General features: G+C 33.8%; 1 protein-coding gene across 1 annotated transcript in view; it reads right to left on the bottom strand.

Annotated features, from left to right (window-relative positions):
• Nucleotides 1-22,317, bottom strand: part of LOC108918015 (CUGBP Elav-like family member 4) — a 204,565-nt gene that overhangs the window by 99,423 nt on the left and 82,825 nt on the right. The window contains exon 3 of the mRNA XM_018724853.2: nt 12,547-12,626. Coding sequence (XP_018580369.1) covers nt 12,547-12,626 — 80 coding nt within the window. The remainder of the gene's footprint in view (nt 1-12,546; nt 12,627-22,317) is intronic.

Raw genomic sequence — 22,317 nt, forward strand, 5'->3', positions numbered from 1 at the left:
AAGGTCGCCAGACCTCATAGCACTAGATTACTGTTTATGGGGCGGCTGGTTCAAAAATGAAATGTACAAAGTTAGAGTGAACACTCGGGACGTATCATCAATACGGCAACACTTGTTAAAGAAAGACATGCAGCAATTAGGAGAACCACACACGCACTTCCATGCACTTCGTAGACGAAGCAGAAAGTGTTTAGATGGTGTTGTTGAACATTTAATCAAAGAATGCTACGATTAATAGAATATCAATCAATGTGAGTTCATATTACCACTATTACCAGTGGGAATACATTTAGATATTGATTACATACGACTAGTTTCGAGGTCAAAATTACACCTCATCTGCAGGTCACTATGCAAGAATACACCTGTCAGTATTGTAACCTTGTTAGTCCTTGGTCAATCACTGTTGTATGTGCGAAGTTTTAGAATAAATTTGTGAATTCAAACTTATTACAGTCATGTTTAATATATAAAAACTCAAAAAACTCTTACGAATGAAAAATTTTCAAAATTAACCTTGTAAATTTATATCCTGATTGATAGACCTGATGATGAGGTGTAATTTTGACGTCGAAACTAATCGTATGTAATCAATATCGAAAATAAAGGATTGTGAAAGTTAGAAGACTTTTATATTCCCAGTTGAAAACAAATGAATATCGTATAACAACATTTGAGTTTATGCTTATTATTTTGACGTGTAAAATCCATTCCTGGAGTTTGATGCGATTCCCTCGACTCACCCTGTCATAAAACTTCTGTAAAAACTTCGGCCCTAGTTCATCGCGAATTATCGATTGACCATTGTGTTCCGAAAAAAACCTATTCGCAAATTTGCGTTAACGACGTCTCGGGACCTTAATTAGGTTGTCAAATGCCAATGCAGAATGTTAAGGGGGTTATTTAATTAATGTAGCGATAAGTTTGTTTATTTTAAATGACAACAAAAGAGACACGAAACAAAGGTAACTAATTAATTACGCAAAAGTTTCTGCTGACAAGTTAGGTAAATAAATAAGAAAAACTGTTTTCGTAATTACAGCCGGCACTGCTGAAGCGAACAACCTCGGGGGCATTTTCCAAGTATAAAGTTAACCCTAGCTATTTCATATATATATTACCTGGTCCTTAAGGTATTCAAAAGGTTTGACAAAGATAGAAACGCTCGGTGGGCTTAAAATTTATTAAAAGCATTTCATAATAGGGAGGGCGATTAAAGCGAGCTTAAATTATGTCATATTATGCATAAATGCACAATTATGAGACGTTTAGATGACATTAGTGAACTGTACCGTTTTATATGGATTAAAACAGCACCGTCACGCTACTGCCGCCCCTATTATTTAAGAAAGGGCGTACCCGTGTTTAATTATATTTTCATTAAGTATGCTAATGTTTACCCACTGACATATCGCAACACCAACAATAATGTTTTACTGGCTCTACTTAACGCCACGCTAAATCTGCCTAGCCCAGTGCACACGATTGTAATTTAATTAGATTTTAACCACTTTTGGCGGCAGGTATATTTACCCTGTGAGATTCATAGTAAGTATAAAAAAGTTTAGAAGAAGACAAAGCGTTAGGAATGTTACAAGTTTGCTCTATAAACCTGTGATCAGTTATTATTAACTGATTTGAAGCTGTAACTCAGATCCGAACACCAAAAAATGCCCAAATTTTAGCAATTTCCAAACTAGATATTGTTTTTGAAGCAAATACTTAATTTCTAAAGTAAATTTTATCTTTGTCGTACTACAAGCACTGATACTACCGAGTCTTAATTATTGCTGGTGTAAATCCATACATATTTTTAAATTTATTTTATAAGTAAAATCTGTAATTTGAACCAAGTTCAATTTATCTGGGAAATATAATATATTTACATCATGAGAGACGTAAATATTTTATATTTACGTCTGTCGTGAAATTGCAATCATGTAACCCAAAACTTTACCCTCTTTGATTTTCTGCTACACTTTGCATCAAAGGCGTTTCTCTTGATCGCCTACAAGTAGTTAGCTAACATACTCGGATTTCGCTCGTATTGGTAATGCTTTTACATATTTTAAGCCACCATATTAAAATTGCATATTCAAAGGTTTCTGTGACATATAGGTACCTATATTTCTGTTAAATTACAAAATATTCATGAACATTACTTTCTTTTTTTTTAATATCCAGGGTGACCCTATATTATATTCCGATAGTTTCAAAATATATGTCTTTAGGTAATTTTTTAAGTAAAATAAATAATGAAAAAAATATACTCTTTTAAATGGGATGGTAGATATATTTTAAATTTGGAGAATTCGTGAATTACGACACTAACTTGCACATGAGAGATAGTATTAAACAGACGAATATCACTGTTTTATCGAACTATTTTGTAGAAACTTATGTTTATTACTATTTTCATGAATATCTGTAGCATTTATTTTCCACAACGAAAACCTTACAAGTGAAACAAATGCATCGACATATGTAAACCAGTATAGGTCCAAGAACTTCGGGAAAAAATCAACCAAGAAAAATCGCTGGAAATAGTTTTCAAGTTCGTAGCTCGGCCGATAGAGGGTGCAATCTACATACCAAAACAGAGTTGGATTTTTCTCAGAAAAGTTTCTTATTCAGGCATATGGCATATATTAAATAGTACAAATATGGATAGCCGAATTCATTGCGCATATTTTTGTTATCGACATTTTGTTCTACTGTCGACAAAAAGGGTGTGGGAAGCCCCTAATGTCTGATCAGAAAAATGCATTTTTTTTTAAGGATTGGCTCATCCAATGCCCATATACACCTTGTTGGGAAGGTTTTTCATGCTTTATCTCGTGGTGAATACGTAATGTCATTTACCTCAATATGGAAACCTATAGATGGCGTTATTTAAAAAAAATGCCATTTTATGGATTTTTCTCAAAAATTTTAAATGAAATGCCATAGCTTTACATAAATGAATTCAGCACAAACAATTGATGAAAGTGTTGTTTATTTATTGGCGCTATTTATCCAAGTTTAGGTTGTTTCACGTTTTCTTAAAAAAGTGAAGTAGCAGGATAAAACTTTTTATAAGTTAGTTTGAAGAACATAAAAATAACGCCAAATAGGATTCGATATATTTTTTTGTTATCAAGTTATTCGCAAATAAGTGAGCAAAAAAATAAATAATGATAATGAATTGAGGAACACGACGCTAACAAAAACACATTTAATTACCGAAACAAAATGCGTTTATAAATGAACCGAGAGATAGAACAAAATGTCAATATCAAAAGTTATGCGCAATGAATCCGGCTATCTATATTTGTACTATTTAATATACCTGAGTAGGAAACATTTCTGGGAAAAATTGAACTCTATGTTTTGGTATGTAGATTGCGCCACCTAGATGCCGAGCTACGAACTTGAAAACTATTTTCAGCGATTTCTTTTGATCTTTTTATTAATCAAATTTTTTCCCAAAGCTCTAGGGCCCATACTTTTTCTAATATCGTACCTCGCTGGCCTTAGTGGGACACCCTGCCAATCGTACTTTTCTCGGTATCTCGCAAATGAAAGTGTGCAAAACCATACTTAGCAATTGCCTATCATTTATTACGGGTTTAAAATATGTATATATTGTCGTGACTGTCCAGATATTGCAATAACAACTCCTTTGTTTCACATTTAACTTGTTTTATCATGATTACGTTGTTCGAAAAACAAATAATAAAGCATTTCTTGTGCTCACTTTATGTCATACGCCTATACGGGCCTTGTTGAATTTACTAACATTTTCGCCCTTGAGGGACGAATTTGAAAAAATGAATAATTAAATACAAAAAAAGAATTGCTAAAACAAATCTTCCTAAATCTTAACTCATCGCTGGATTGCCTCCCGTATGGGACTCCAGTGCCTTCCGGCCCTACCGGCTAACTAACACCAAACCTCTTCAATTTTACTTGGATGTCTAATTCGAGTGAGGATTTAGTGAGACATTAAATGAGTCGGGCGTTAATTATCATTAGCAAAGGATCTTAACGTATGCCTTTTGTTATCGCTTGTTTTGTATTTATATTTGGGTAGTTAGAGCAACGATCGTGGGTTTCTCTGCCATGTTCTTTCCCCGCAGGAGCTCTAGGTGAGCCTGGCACTCTCATTTTATGTTAAATGGTTGTTAATGTTTTTGTTGTTCTTTCTATTTGTCACATGTTTAATTTGAAGACTGTTGTACGTAAATAATAAAGTTAGGTGTATTTACTTACATACTTCCCCTCTGTAAAGTGAGCCAGCGCCTTCCGGTCAATTAAAAATAGATGTATACAACGTAGGTATTCCTTATGACGATCACATATTTTTGGCCACAACTACGTTTATTTTTCTTTTTTTGATCGAACTCGGGGTTGTTATACTACAAAAGATTTTTCAGCAAAATCTTTACTCCTCGTAATTTTTGTTACTGAACACTGTGCATAAAAATAAAAAAAAATATTTTTTATATATTATTCGTCCTCCAAATATCGTTAAAACTTTAGGATTACCTACATGAAAATGTAAAAGAATATTGCGAACGAAAGGTAAAAATTTTAATTTCATAACAATATGCGTAGGCAAAATAAACTACAGATCTAGAATTGCTTAACTTCTAGACTTTTAACAATTTCAGTTTAATATTTCCCTAACGGAGAATAAATTGTGACATTAAGTTTTATGTTAATAACACAAATAAGATTATATTAGACTTTGTCAACGTTAAACCTAATACATTAAAAAAGCGATAAGAAAATGTTCAACGCTTTATAATAACGTCTGTATGTTAGACGAATACGTTTATTTATAAGAAAACTATTTCAAGTAAAATGTCACATAACCTGGCTGTACTTTAAGTGGATATGTACAGCAGTATGCTATTTAAAAAATGCAATTACAGGTGAAACTAAATAGCAAGTAGCACGCAACGAATTAATTAAATTGACCCTGTCTGTAAATGAGTATATATGTTGTAATAAACACTACCTAGGTCACTTGTTGACAACTTTTACCCAGAATAATTACGAATTAAATCGATCTTGGACATCTGGATAAGTGACAATATCAAATAACATCTACTAAAAATTAGTTACCAGAAGTAAAAGACTGTGTGTACAGAAAATTTTACTAATGTTTTGAATTCTCTTTTACTCAATATTAATTAGGCTGTACGTAGTATTTCTATCGATATCTAGTTTCATGAGTAGCACATAATGCGTGTTTTCTCAGTTCATGTCATAGTTTAACGTCAATAAGAGGTTATTCCTTGGATTATTTTGTACAAAAGGGTCCTTAATGAACCAAGGTTTTAAAGTCGCTGGTTTTCAACTTGCAAGGTGTTGAAATTAAAAAAATATATCACAAAGGTGTGTGACGTGTAGTGGTGAAACTTGGACTAACGACTCACTGAAATGATATATAAAATTTATATGCAAAATTAACCGAATTGATATGTATACCAATACTTTAGGAGTTGTACAATTGGATTTCTAATGGTCTCCCTTTCAATCGAAAGTAAGAGATTTTTGAGTTACTATTATTTGGTATTTAAAATAACTAAAATATATATGAAATAATTTAAAAATATTCGTTTCACTTAAAACAAGTATATGGAATTTTTTTGGAAATAATTGTCATTGCTGTCTAAATTTTAATGTTTTTCTAAGAAGTTAAACTGCTCAGAATGATAAAAATGTTTACGCTGCCGTTTTTCTTTAGACTCTTGATAACTACATTGTATTTTGAACAACAAATCCCTATTACACATATTTCTTCTGAAATCAATGAATTAATTAACTAAATGACAACATTTTTTCTTAGAAATAAGGACTATATAGAATTTATTTAACCAATTTTTGAAATATTTAATGGCCACGAAATTTTGGCTTTTACAGTAACAGTGACTCCTAATACAGTGTAGTAGGAAAGTACCGATGGTCTATCAGAAGTTACGTGAGAACGATAAAGTAAGCCATAGAAATCCATGCGATAGAGAAGGATGGCTATAATGAAGGCGTCTAATAGTCACCGCCCGTTTCGCCCTTCCGCAAATAAGATCCACTTCTTATTTGTGGAAGGGCGAAATGGGCGTTGACTATTAGACGCCTTCATTATAGCCATCCTTGTCTATCACATGGATTTCTATGGCTTACTTTATCGCTCTCACGTAACTTCTGATAGACCATCGGTACTTTCCTACACTGTATATAGGGTGATTCATAACCAAAAAAATATTGGGAATATGCATCATGAAAAATTGAATCAATATCGTAAAATGCGCTCTCTCTCCTCGTGGCCACACGCGATCAGAATACTGAAACCTGATTTTAATATTAACGTTTTTGCGATAGTGTTTACATTAGTTTTTCAAGTGTCAAAAATGGCTTAAATGTATAACAACTCGGGGTTGATGACTATCGTTTTATTTTATACTGAAGCGAGACAACATTTGTGTTATAGTAAAACATCTGTGTTATGGTGAAGCAAGACAACATTTGTGTTAGTTCGTAGAAACTATGTAAGACGGATCCAAATGTGTTTACTCGTCAGTGGATAAAATTTTGAATAGCTGTTGCAACGTCAGGTAAGTCAAATTATTTTATTAATTAAAACTACAAATTTATTTTATTAATTAATAATAACAAAAGCGGCAAAAACAGTTGAATTTGCTGATATAAAATAGGTGTTATAAAATTTTATTTATTTCTTTCCTTGGAGAAGAAATTTTTTGTCAGCTCATTTTTCATTATACTTTGCCTCCGTGCCGGTCGCCGACTGCATACTTTGCCTTGCGCAAGGTCAGGTTTTACAGTGGACCAGTTTCCAGTGCCGTGCAGAAGTGTATTTTTAAATAATATTCGAACTGCCTTTTTTGATTTTTTTACAAAATTGTATTTGTAAGAGTCGCCCGTACATTCAATTTTTTTGGATAAGTTCTGAATCATCCTGTATGTGTTTCCTTTAACTAATTCAATTGTCATATTTTCTTGAACATCGACACTTTAGTGACTTTAGACCCTTGATTCATTAAGGCTTTGTAATCTAAAAAATCTATTCTAGAATTATTCATGTGATCACAAGGAAGTTATTACACACACCTAGAAACATACACGGATATATTTTTGACTGAAAGAGTTAAATTAACATACCTACATAAAACTCAAAGTATTTAATTTAAATTTATTTATGCTGCATTTGAAGCAAGGTGCAGATAAATTTCAGCAGTTAAAGTTAGTGCAGGTCTTGTGAAATATTCTCGCAACTAGAGCAACGTAATGACTGGTGTAACGCTTTCCACGGTGAGGGAGGGACGGATGTAAATTTGTATGTGAAATTAAGCAATATATTAACCGGCCTTGCCAATAAAGTTGCAAGCCGCAAAACCCGAGCCAACCCTATCCTCAGCGAAAGTATCCACATAAAAATGTAAAAATAATGGACTTCATATATTTAAAAAACAATAACCACAAATTACTAAGTGAGCAAAAGCTTTTAATTTGAAATTCCGCAAAGCTTTTATGTAATATTTCGTCGGCTTTTACGAGCGGACGAGGAGCAAGGAATTTTTGTGCAACGAAGGAAAGAACAGGGAAAAGCTCTACTGAGGTGGGGCCACGAGAACAAACACCACGCTCAAGTGGCCATAATGACTGAGTACACATAATCTGCATAATACGGAATACGCCTTCGTTGCCGAGATGGGACCATATGTGAGTGCTATTGCCTCATTTGCAACTTGCAGGTCGAATAATTTACATAGAATAACATCCCGCGGTTATTTGTCAGTGAATTCTGCCAACGTGCTCTTGGCGTTCATAAATAATACATGCCGTTTTGTATTTGTAGGGCTTAATAGTCCAGCGCATATTTGCAAATATTTAATTATCATCGTACACATTATTTCAAATATTTGGTAATTATTTAATCGCTTGGTTAATCATGCCTAATAAATAGAAACGTTACAATTATTCAAATAATCAACGCTATCGCTATGCATTCTCGTTTTTATTTTTGCCATGTTTTAAGTGAAATAAACACATTTGCAAAATAGAATATGCACCTATGCGAGAATAAAACATAGGGGTCACGGGGGCTAAATCACTTAATATACAGGATACTCCTTAAGTATGTTCGGGTAATAAAATTTATGAAATTTTTTCTTTATGCGTGAAGTTATGTTTTAAATGACTTAATTTTCGAAATGTAGGATGTGTTCAAGTTTTTGAAAAACATAACATCTATGATTTATGCAAATGCTTCGAAATGAATGATGTCTAATAAAACGTATATAGTAGTAGATGAAGTCTAATAAAATATGGATTGTATTCATTAGTGGTGTCATTAAGGGATATACAGGATGGCCAAATGAAAATGAAACAGAGCCATTTTCAGGAACTGCGTCAAGATTGTTGAAAAATGCTCAGACCCGTCGATTTTATATTAAGGGGGGACATTCTTTGCTGGTATTTTTGACTTCGCCACTTTCACCCCCACGCAAGGGTAAGCATCACCACAAAATATTTAAATGTAAAAGTAACAGCTTTCAAAAGAAATAATAATAAATGTAAGACCTTTCAAAAGAAATATTATTCAACCCCCAATGCCATTTAAATATTTTGGGGTGATACTCACCCTTGCTTGGGGGTGAAAGTGGCGGAGTAAAAAATACCAGCAAAGAATGTCCCCCTTCAATCTAAAATCGACGGGCCTGAGCGTTTTTCTACAATCTTGATGCAGTTCCTGAAAATGGCTCTGTTTCGTTTTCATTTGACCACCCTGTATATTGTCACTATTTGAGAGTTATTATTGCCTGTAATAAATTACCATACAGTTGAAAATCAATTTAAACTCATCATTTCATAAGAAAAATTTAAGATTTATTTCTTCCAAATTTTAAAATACGATGTAATCCTTAAAAGCACCCAAAATTCAGTGGTGTAGAAATTTAACATTTGCTGCCATCTAGAAAATTACGTTTTCGCACGCTCAGGTAATTTGACACATGTACTGAATTTGTTGAGACATTTGTAAGCGACGTTTAGAAATTAGTCATTGGTAAGTGATTACTTACCGATAAATCAATTTTCATTAAAGACAAAATTAAAATTATGATTCGAACAAATATTAAAATTTATTGAAGCGATAAAATTCGGGTTTAAAACAACGCGCTATAGTTGCCGCATATTTTGTAATAACACTGGACTGCGTTATCATTTTCTGTTACCATACAATTTCCCCGAGAATTTTCATGTAAAATCTTGTTTGTGAATTGAGTTTTATTTTCTATAGAGTCTTCTTCTGGATAAGTTGTGAGATCAGGCAATTTTAAGCACTGCAATTTTATTGGGCCAACTTCCTGTGGTATCTATTTCTTTTTAATACCTGGTCCGTGACATGATCTTCCCATTTCGCATTGCATTGAGCTGACATTGCCTGTTTTGGTCGTAGTGCTAGATACTTTTTATTAAATTCCAAATAATTACTATCTCGTTTCCTTGATTTGTTATTGTAAACGTTCGTAATATATGCATTTTAAGTGTCGGGAATATTTATTATTATAAACGCACTTTATCTTTAATGTCATCTATTTTCATATTATATAGTTCCTCTCTTCTGCACACCCCTGCTATTTATTAGCTGCTTAAGAAAAACCATTAACGTAGCATATTTTCAAATATCAATATCAGCATATAAAGAATTTTGACGTGTAACGTGTATTAAGCGAGATACGTAGGATTGGCCCTCTTATAGTAGACAGCCTGTATACCGTTTACCATTAAATTAATATTTCGTCTCATAATGCAATAAATATAAATTAATAATTTACATGATGTAGTCCCTATTCAGTTAATGTAGTAATTGATGATAGATAATATGCAAGCTAGTAATTTGAGATAAAATCCCATTAATAATATCTGGGACTATAGATTATTTTATAGACAGCTTCATTAAATGAATATCAACTGTCAAAATTCGAGAAAAGATTTCTTATACGCCCTGTATGTACCATGAACTAGTATTTATATCGGATTAAATTAGGAAAAAGAGACAAATATAATTATGTCAGTACAAATTTATATTTTATTTTATCTAACCTTACCTACCGAAAAATTATTTAAGCTGAGAGTTTTGTATTAATATTTTCTCCCCTAGCATGTTTGATGATGATAAACGATCTAGAGAATTTATCAGGCTCAGTGTAGAAGCTAATCAATTTGTAAGAAAGTATTTATTTTCAGTTGTACATGCTTCTATAAAACCGAAAGGATTTGAAGAAAATATTGCCAAAAATTCGAATGTCTGATTTTTATACAACATTATGGATATAACCACGTCAAGAATACTGAATATCATCAATCATATCAGATGGCGGCGTCATAAATAAAAAGAATAGTGTGAACAGACCATTCACGGGAAAACTCAAATTAGAAGCGGTAAAATTTGCTCAAGTTTTGCAAGTTGTTACCGCTCAAATTTATCAGGATTTAATAATTTTTTATCATTTATAGACGAGAAAACTATAGTGTAAGAATCGTTTTACAATTAGACAACTATGACGTGTTGTTATTCCAAACTGTGACAAATAAAACTAAGTAAACTTTTCATAACAATTTGTACGTATTTCCTTTCTGTCTTATAACTGAAAGTAATGTAAAAGGTTCTGCTCATCAAATGGATTGAATGATATCGATCGTTCGAAATTCTTTCAGAACATTTTGTCACGTATGAATACGTGATGAATATACACAAAAAGAGGAAGAAGTTGGACTGGCGTAATTCAATTTCAGATACTACAAATATTATTTATTTTGACAGTGCCGGATAGTGTTTGGTAAAAACTCAGAGTTATGTTTACATGAAAAAAAAAAAGACAAAATGTTGCAACACTTAATGATGATTTAAGTAAAAAAAATAGCATTTAATCTTCTAGTAAAAGAGTGTAACGACGTAAAATGGGCTCATTCAGTAAATTTTTTGTATTTGCTCAATGGAAAGATACTGCAATTTTAGGGTTCTCTGCAAAAAAATTAGAATTTTATATTGCCTAGAAGTCATCCAAAAAAAAAAAAATCGTAAACTAGCGCGCTGAGTATCCGCTGAACCAGCAGGTGTGACGTCACCGCATGGGCAACCGATGCCGCATGCTTGCGTGTGTTGTCGGTCAGTCGGGTGGTCGGGTTTTAGTTGCCTGTTAAATTTCGATTTAGTACGTTAAGATACCAATTTTGTTAGCAACCATGGAAGACACAGAACATGTAATAATTACGTTTGTATCCTCTAGAAACACGATACACTTGTGTTTTCCATTGTTGACTTTTTGTGAATATTATACAAATACCTGTAGGTACTAAGTATTTATATAAAAATACTTAATAAATATTATATATTTATAAGATATTAGGTAGACTTTATGTAGTTTCCATGAGAATAAAAATAGTAATAATAATTGTGTATTTGATTAGGTAAATTTTTGAAACCTGTGATACAAACGGTTTCGCCCAATTAAACGTAAAATCCTTATATCTCATTGTACAAAAACATCAAAACTTTCGCTACAAACGTACTTTATAGAAGCTTTACACGTTATTGAAACGTAACCTTTACATTTTCACTCGTCTCGTCTTAGCACTGATAAAGTCGTGGTTTTTATTAAAAAAATCCATAACCTTTAAGAAACCTACTTCTGGCAAATTAGAAAAATCTGCTTTTACGAAATTTGCTTCCATTTTTTAAATTTAATATGCACAAACGCTGAAACATTCTGTTAGATGCAGAAACTGATCTGGAAGTAGCGCCAAGCTGGCTGAGCGTCCCATGCGGTGACGTCATTGCATTGTCATGGCTGAGACAAATATACGCATTTTAAAAATCATATAGTTTGAAAACGGCTCAACGGATCGTGTTGAAATTTTCAGGATCGCCTAATCATGAGCAATACTTTGTGTATACAAGTTTTTGAAAATTTACTGAATAACCCCATTCTGTTATATAAGTACAACAATGCTGGAAAATTTTACTTTTAACGTTTTTAAAGAAAATTATTACTATACGACGCACCTTCATTATGGCATTCGGTCAAATGGTGGCAATATTCTATTTTTATTTATGTCGGGTGTATATTTAACACAAAAGTGATTTGAGCAATTTGTCGCAATTTTCTCCTCTATATATTTTGAACTTGAAATTTAGAAGCATAGTTTTTAGTATAATAAAGCCTTATATAAATCTGTAGGTAATAAATGTTCGCTTCACTTAATTTAATGGGTTACAATCTCGAAAAAAATAGTATAAAAAATAAAACGCCGTTCCAAGAAAGGAAGTCTAAAAATACTCAGTACATACGTCAAGTTATCGTTTGGGGTTTTCTGGAAGCATTGGCCTCTCAAAAAAGCCATAAATAAGGCAATAATGGGCTCACGCTTTTTTCGTGCAACTGTAGTTTCTGGAAATATATAACTTACTTATCACAGGATCACGTAACCCGGTTTAACAGGGGGTAGAAGTGGATGAAAAAAATATGATAAACTTACCGGCATAGTTTGGCTCCCGTGCAAGCTATTAATGGCCGCCTGTGCTTCCTGATGTGAACTGTATTTCACGAAAGCACAACCTATAAACAGAAAAAATGACACTATAAATATAAGTATAGGGGGAAATAGGAATTTCTATGTTATTAAATGCACGCCTTATTCTATCCTTCAATGACCCCTTCCGAAAATTGTGTGACGCGGATTAAAATGGTGAAATTATCGTTTTGAAGAACCGGGGGTAGGAAAAAATTGGCATAATAAATACAGGTATATTAAAAACCGGCAGATGCTACTACGCAATGGGTTCACAAAATTACTTTCCTTTACCAGTTACGTCTATGTTATCCACATTATTTGTAGACGTGGTAAGAAAGTTTATTAAAATTTCCGGGATGGCAGGCCAAAGGTAAGCCATAAGCATTAGTTAAAGAAGTTATGAAAAACTGAGTTTAGTTACAACACGTAGAAAGTAGATATACTGGAAATAATGCCTATACGGGGAGTCTCAGAAATCAGTGGACACACACAGTAACTGTAGATTCCCAGATAAAAACAATTTATGTAAGATAACTTACGTTAATCTAAACACATTTTCTTTAAAAGTATAACAAGTTACTTTGGAAATCTTTTTTCTCTTCAAATTTCCAGTTTTTTAACAGAAATTCAATTTTTTCTTTAATCAAAATTTAGCCATTGTAAGATAAACTAACAACGGGCATATTTGAGCAGAATGGGTAGATAACACAGCGCTACAAAAAAGTGACAAGACCAGTGTATCACACCAGTTAAATTCGAATCCAGTCAGAGCTCTTAGATCAGTTCGTGTTTTGATCCTAACATCATGAAACTTCTCTAGAAAACGGTGTTCGAGACTTCCAACCGACGTGAGTAGTAAGAGTCAGTGATTGACAAAACCTTTAAAATTCATAATCCCATTGCACAATAACCCCATAACTCTGTAACTTGTTATTTTAACGATTTTGATAATAAAAATTCATGATCAGTGTACAAATTGTACAGTCAATAGAAAATATAGGAACGTTGAATAAGTTCTCGCTGCTTTCAAACAGATGGCGTTATCATAATTGCAAGCGTGTAGTTTAAGATGGTGATGCACCTATAAAGGAATACTATAAGCACGCTTGAAATTCAGTGTATGTTATTTCAGTTTAAACTACTTTTTTTTTCATAGTGTTAATTGGAAAAATCGCTACTTCAAAGTGAACGTTGGACAAACTACGAGTAAATCCTATTCAATTAACAATGGTCTTCCACATGGTTCAGTGCTGGCTCCTCTTCTCTTTAACTTATACACAAGTGCCATGCCAGCAACTAAATCTCAAAAATTCTGCTACGCTGATGATATTGCAATAGCCACTCACAGCAAGACATTTGAAGAGGGGAAAGAAACACTGACAACCGACCTTCAACCCTTTAATCAGTATTATAAGAAATAGAGACTATGCTCAAACCCAAACAAAACCAAAGTAAGCGTATTGCACTTGAACAAGACGAGAGTTGCAAGTAATATTCTGTAATGAGCGACGGACGCACAACAGTCACCCAAAATATCTGGGAATCACCCTCGATAGGTTACTAACCTATAAAAAACACCTAGAAATCACCACCCAAAAAATAAAAACCCGGAATAACATATTAAGAAAGCTGACCGGAACCTCCTGGGGAGCACAAGCTAATACCCTGCGCACTGCAGCACTATCTCTTGTTTACTGGGTGGCAGAATACTGCGCCTCAGTCGGGTACAAGAGCTCACGCGCGAAGAAAATAGATGTCCTCCTTAATGCCACCAAGACGATTGTCTGAGGAACTTTAAAATCAACTCCACTTCCCTGGCTTCACGTCTTCTGCCACATAGCACCTCCCTTCCATAGACGGCAACAAGCAACTGTCCGAGAATGGCAGAAAATTAATAACCCCTCTGTCTCCGAGGATATACCTATCCGAAAAATAATGGACAACCTATCAACTACCCGCCTGAAATCCAGAAAACCTATATGGGAAGACGAGATCCTTAAATTTCCGGAATGGTATGATATAGCAGAGGAATGGGGGCAGTACTGGTCGCTGAATAACCCCCACCCACTTACTAACGATCTTGATCCTTTCATACCGGTAGAAGGAATGCAATGCCCTGAAGAACATGGTGCAGACTTAATCGCGTGAGAACTAACCATGGCAGATGTAAGGTCATTCTCCATGAGGGGACTTACCGACCACCCACAATGCGATTGCGGAGCGGCAGAACAAACAATCCCTCACTTGATTTTCGAGGAAGTTCCAAGGAGAGTGGAGTGATATTATGAATGCCACGCTACTTGCTGTTCAATGGCTGACCTGCTTAGATGTGAATCTGTAATAACTGTAATAGCTGTCTGTCTAATTTTTCACATACTGCTGTTTATGATTAATTCTATGTTTGTAATTTTATTGTTATTTTAGTTAGTTTGTATGTTAATTAGTTTGTCCTAATACATTACTCTGTAGATGCCATACGCTAAATAAATAAATAAAAGAAGAGTATCTCAAGGGAATTTTATTGCAATACTTTATTTAAAAGAAATCTGTAACTGAAGCACACAGAATTCTTGTCGAGATTAACAGCGACTATGCTCGAAACTAATTATTTTGATGCTGAAAATAAAGAACGTTCTGGCGCACCAAAACAGTTTGAAGATGAAAGATAAGAGGCATTACTTCATGAAGACTCTGTCAGACGCTAGCTGAACTTGCAGAATCATTAGGAAGCACTAAGGGTAGGTAATTCAAAAGCAAGAATATTGGGTGCCGTACGAGTTGAAACTGAGAGACGTCGAACGACGTCTTTGCAAGTGTTAACAGCTGAAAGGATTTTTGCACCGTATCGTGACTGGTGATAAAAAAATGGATTCCAAATATAGACAATCCTGGCGTAAGCCCGGACACATGTTGCAAAACCGATGAAAATATTTTGGAAACGCTATGTTCACCAGATACTGCCCTTTCCGATTACCACTTGTTCCGATCGATGGCAAATAACCCATATTCATCAGATATTGCCCCTTCCGATTATTATCACTTGTTCGATCGATGGCACATGGCCTGGATGGCAGCACCTTTATCTAAGAATGGATGTCAAAAAAGGGGACGACTCAGGAATAATGTTTTTTTTTAAATAAGTCATTACTATCCCATTACTATTGTTTTTTTAGTGTAGATGCAAAGAGAAAAAACCCGGGTGACTTTGTAACAACTGTATACCGCTGATCATGGATCTACAGAAGCTTGCTTGTCCTGAGTTAAGAGACTACGGAGTTAAACAAGACTACAGACTCAATTTTTTCAGTTTCATGTCTATGAAGTATTAGCATATCCAGGATTATAGGGTTACGGAGTTATTGGGTTATGGAGTTAAGCTAGTTTGTTAACTCAAAGTAATTTAGTTTTGGACTTTTGATGTACGAGAGATTAATTTTTCCCACAGAGTTTCGTGGTTATCTTCGCACATGCTGGGTTCCGGAATTGGGAGTTACTGGGATACCGGGTAAGGAAGCCTACTAACACAATCATGTAATTTTGGACTCCTGATGCAAAAGATCCATGCTCCCACAGAGTCTCATGGTTCTACACCCTCGCACAGCCTGTGTTATTTGATTACAAGGTTATGGGATTATGAAGCCACGAGGTTATGACATAATGTCTTACCAACCACTGACTACTTGACAACCGTTTTCTAGAGGAGTTTCTAGATATTATGGTCAAAATATTAACTGATCCGGGAATTTTTTTCTTCTGGCGCTGTGTAATTAAGGAACCCAGTTGTTTCCCTTAAAAGAACTTCCTTCTTTATAACGTGCACAAAATTAAAATACCTTACACTAGTTCGTATTAATGAAAAACATTTCAGGACGTTCGAGGAATTTTTGGAAGGTAAGTTGACTTAAAGCTCACGTCAAGCTTGATCAGTGACCATTTTCTCAGCTTTGTTTCTTACATAACGCAATTCTAAACAATTCAACATGCATTACATTATTTCAACATTGAATCAAAAAGTACAGTGGAGAAGGAACTGGACAAATTAGAATTTCAATTTCAATAGAATAGCAATGAACAACTCAAATTCATTGTAAGTTAAATTGCTATAATCCACATTTCTTGCACAGTTTAATAACCTATAATGATTCCTTTGAGGTTAAAATTGTGTTTAGTCTGGTTCGTTTTTCGCAAGGCCTGAAAATTTTCAACGTTCCAATATTTTAGGAAAACACCGAATTAGACGAAACTGTTTAATAATACCATTGTCCGAACATTTAGTTTGCGTTGCAAACACTCTTTCTATATTCGCATTACGTGATGAATTCGCACGGAAATTTATTTACTTTGTTTGCTTTGGATTTTCATTATCGTCGTTGCTAAAATTTGTACAGCAGTATTTGAATAAACGTAACAATGTTTAATTTGAACCTTCCAAACAGCTTTATATCCGAAATATTATATGAAGGGCCCTATAATTAAGAGAGAATATGCCGTAATTTCGGGTTAAATTATTATTTGGGGTTGGATCGGACCTAAACTCGGCCAAAGCGGAATCTTGAAGAAGAATGCGTATTATATAACAGAATTTTTGTTAATTAAACAGTCTGCTTCTTATTAAAAAAAGTCTTAATTAATACCAGGAACAGAACTGTATGAGATGTAAGCGAAATTGGTAAAAACTGCGTTTACTACGCTCTGGGTATAACAAATGTAAGGCGCATAAGTAATGAAAAGGGATACATCTAAAGCTTTACAGTTTTGTACAAAAATTATATCAAACGTTTAAAAAATTGGCAAGGTAACTAAATTGGCAGAACGTGTAATACATTCATGTAAATCATCAATAGTTAATTTTTTTAATGTTTCCATAAAAAAAGTAGGCAGGGTTTAAGTTAGGCGAACGTAGTGGCCATACAATCAACACTATAGGTTGGCACACTTGTTGAACGATTTGCTTTGGACTTATAAATTGATTATCTTCCACAATATTTGAAATTTATTCCTCGGCTGCTACAACATAATGTGGACAACTGCGATCTCTACCTCTTCTACGATTCAGTCGCAATTGTACCCTTTCATGCCCTTGTTAAACTACAGCGTTACAAATAATAGTAGTAGAAAGCATTTAGCGCATGTTTCCCCAGAGAACATTCTGCATAAAAGGAAAAAGTTTCCAATGTATTTTGTCTTATTTCGCCATAAATTTAAATAATTCCAGTTAATTTATTCTGCACACAGTTGAACATTTGTAAGACAGATGTAAACAAAACCATAGTAATAAGAGCGTGTGAAGAGAGTGAAGAAGAGTGTGAAAACTACAGTAATACTGAATAAATAGACATCTGTCAAATCAAATCGTCTGGGGAGGTGCGCAAAATAAACTTATGATACATTTCAATAAATACATCACAGTATTGGTTTTGAATGTAATAACTGAAAATTTTCTGTCGATATCTGTAAAGCTTTTATTATAATTTTATTAGTGATTTTTTGATGTTTTCAAAGTTTTTTGGTTAAGTTAGTAAATATGGAAATGTAATGGAACAAACTGTGGAGGTTCAAGTAGATATGAGAAAAATATCAGCAACTTTCAGTCAAGAACTGGAAAAAAATGCCTACATATCCGAATATAATAAAAATGTAATAGGAAATTAACTGCTTATGAAAATTGAATATAATTACAAATATAACGAAAAAGGAATATCTATACGAACAAGGGAGTAAAGTTTCACCAACCTGTTCCAGATTAGATATATATCATAGACTAGCAAAGTGACACAGTTATTTTAAATATAATAAAAACATTAAATAATTATTCTTATAGTCTTTCCGATCTCAATTGAAGAACCAAGAGGTTAGCAGTATGTACCAGGTTCGGTCGCTGACGTAGCAATTCGGCATTGAAATATTTGAAAAACTTGTTGTTTATTTAGCCATACCCATATACACATCTGGTCGCCCAGTTGGAGAATGAGCACGCGGGCAAACTCGGCACAAATACAGCCGCACTGGGCCACTTGGCCATAAATAAATTCAGTTGTCAACAAATGGCCTAGCAGTGCAGTGCAGCAATATGGAATTTGGCGTGATTCAGGTAATTTTCATTTATTATAGGCACATTCTATTCATCATTCATATTACAATTGCGAAAGGGAGAAATAAGATGATGTTTTGTTTACTAATATTATTACAACAAGGCATTTTGGAGACCTTTTGAAACGGAACAAAACAAAATTTACCATTAATATAATAAAATTGTTTAAATAATTAAAATATACTGTTGGCCAAATGAACATATAATAGAAATTTTCTACATTGTACAAATTATTATAATTTTTTATATTTAGCAAAAAACTTTTTTAGGGACGCCTATGAAATTCATTAAATTTTATTGCTAGGCGTTATTATACATGTTCAACTGACTTCGGAAAGACTATACCACAATGATCGCGTGAGCACCGTCAATCACAAGTGTGCCTTATCTAGTCCGTACTTTTCCGTGGAGATAAAACTTCCAGGGAAGAATATTTATACCACCAGGTACAATACAGGATGTTCCCTCCAAATGGAGTTTCGAAATAAGGATATGTATCTGCTTGAATAAAATGTGGTGTTCACAAATATTGTAACATTAAACTATGATTTCCATTGGAAAGGCAAATTATTGGAGAAGTTAGTATTCTATCATGAAAATGATGGCCAGTCTTCACACGCAATTTTTGTTGGAATAAAAATAATGCAAAATTTACACAAACAATAATAAATCTAAATATTTAGAAAATTAAGTACGTACGAGGCATATCCACAAAGTAAGAGTAATGAAGCTCTGTGGTTCTTGTTTTCGGCAAAGCTGGCAACACTGAATTCAAAGCCAATGTGTTGGAAGCAGAACGCGCGCTCGTTAGTCTCAGTTAGTTTAGAACTGTTGTTGTAGTGGCGTGTTGAAGTGTCGTTATTCCGAATCCCGCCAGCTGAGAAGCGTAATACGATTTCTTCTTGCAAAGTGAATAGCGCCATTCCAGATTTTTAACGAAGAAACAGTTTATGGGGATAGTGTGATGAATCGTACTAATGTGTACAAGTATTGTCGTGCATATATAGCTGTCAGAACAAATTTTCATGATGAACAAAGAAGTGGATGTCCCTCAATCGTAACCGATGAGATAGTAACAAGATCGAAGAAATGCTTTGTGACGACCGTCAATTGATTTTGGAAGAAATGAACGCAGTGTTTCCACAAATCTCCAGATCTTTTCTATATAAATCTTAATGAAGAGAGTGCGCTTGTTGCATGACAATGCATGTCCCCACACAACCAACACTACAAAGCAACTCTTGAATTCATTCGGTTAGAACATCATCAACTACCCCGCTCACAGCCCTGACCCGGCACCTTGTGATTTTCATATTTTCTCTTCTCTGAAGATCCTTGGTGAAACAATGGGCTCAAGAGGCGGCAGGAGATTTTTTTGACGAAAGTGTCAAAAAGCTCATCCTTGGCTCACAAGGGTGCATTGACATTGAAGACGACTCCATCAAAAAGTAGGTTACCTTTTTGAATATGTAAATTTACCATATACTGCCGTTTAGATTTAAAAAAAGATGAGTATTCTTACTTTGTGGATATGTCTCGCAACTATGTCAAGAGATGCAAATTTCTTAAGTTATTTTTTTTGTAAAATAGCCAAAAAGGCTAAAATAATTAAATTAGTCAAAATTAACTATACCTAATACTTCACACTAAACACGCTAAACTATTAATAGCACCAAGGCATGGGTTACTCATAAGCGCAAATGATTTCAGGGCCTACCCTATATTTACATTTCCATTATCGGTCAAATATGCCGTTATTAATGACTACAATATCAATCAATAACTTCTCTTTCGCTTCATTAAATGAACCGTAGAGAAGATTACTTGGATCCGACACATGGACATTTTAAAACAAAGCAAATAATGGTTATTCGTTGACATAATTTACCAAAATGGCCCATATTCCGTTGCCTTTAACATCTGCTCCTTTTTAATATACTCAAATTTATTATCGCAATTTTTTACCGTTTAGTACTCCGTAACATGAATGTCTAGTTTAATCCCCTCTATGCCGCTGAAAAAGTGGGTCAGTGAACAATGAATAGGCATTACTTAGGAGAAGAATATATTGGGGAGACCGGAGGCTCGTAGCTAATTTCAATTTATCGATAAGGTCCACGCAGTGCGACGAAGTTTTCTAAATTTACATTTTGCGAGGATCTCCTGATGGAATCATGATAACAAAGGGGAGACGTTTTCAGTTGATAATTTTCCATCGATATTTTCTTTGGCTTGAGCGTTGGCATTGATAAAGAGCAATAATCTACAATTCCTCGGCGGATAAATCTTAAACAAAATGTCAAATATGGGCATGAATAAGTTTGCTTGTGAAACTGACACAATCTTCCGATTTAAAAAATTTATATTTATTGTGGTTAGAAAATTATTGTAATTCGCTATATTTATGACACCTTTTTACAAGTTACAATTAATTAGCCATTTTATTTGTTAAGCTTAGAGCTATCAACAATTGGAATGAAAACAGTAAGTCATAAGCCAATAAAATACTCTTAAGTTATGAGTAATAACTTATGCCTGACCAACGGGTAACATAAACGAAGAATTAAAGCGGCGCAAAATTTTCATAAATTTAGCGATTTTCGAAAGGCTGTATCTCATTGTCAGTGAAAAATGAATAAAGATTCTAAAGATTTGAGTCTCTAGCTTCAATATCTTGAGAGAAAAAACTATTTTGAACTACGATTATCGAGCAATCAAAAGAAATACGCAATTTTCCAATTTTTCTTTGTTACTGTTCATAGACTCGGATATTTTTTTCAAACTCAATCTACTAAAGATCAGTTAGCTTATTTATTCAGCTTCAATTTGATTTTTGAAAGGTCTTCGAGCTACTATTGGTTGTCAAGGTATCGACGAATGAATGAAAAATAACATTTCTGTATTTAATCATCAATATCTCTGAAAGAAATTATTGCACAGTAAATTTTTTTCCCGATGTCTTTTGATTTCTCGATAACCGTAGCTCAAAAAAAATTGTCTAAAGATCTTGAATTTAGACATAGCTTGAAAATGCTTTTTTTACCTCGATACGACCATATTTGACTTAGAGCCTTTCAAAAATCACTAGAAAATTCATGAAAATGTTTTTGTTCCTTTAATTTTTTCCATTATTTAAAAAATTCTGCATCACATAATTTCAAAAAAATAAAAAAAAAACTTTTAAAAACATAATTGTAAATACAATGTAGTCAACAAATGCAACAAAAAACGTCATTGGTACAGCACTTTTAAAATATTCAGGAGGTTATTTCCCTCAGGGTTATATCCCTTTTCAGTTTTTATGCCAATAAAGTGATAGATATACTTTTTTAATGTATTTTATCGACATTTTTAACCCATAAGAGCAATATTTGGTGACAACTTTGACAAATTGTACAAGCCGACAAAATATTTTTGTTTGTTTTTAGATCAGACATCATTTCTTATAGATTTTAAGGTGCTGAAACCACATTAGAAGAGTAAAACAATTTTCTTATGCATGCGGCAAACCTTTGGAAGCGTTTTAATCCATTGTAAGGATTCCACCAAGTTTCTACCACTTCCATGGTCGGTCACAAACCTTAGGTGGCACTAGTTAGGTCAGGTTAGGGTATTCTTAAAAAACACTACATACTTGAGATTTT

Source organism: Anoplophora glabripennis, unplaced genomic scaffold (genome assembly GCF_000390285.2).
Source record: "Anoplophora glabripennis isolate ALB-LARVAE unplaced genomic scaffold, Agla_2.0 scaffold62, whole genome shotgun sequence".
In the NCBI taxonomy this organism is placed as follows: Eukaryota; Metazoa; Arthropoda; class Insecta; order Coleoptera; family Cerambycidae; genus Anoplophora; species Anoplophora glabripennis.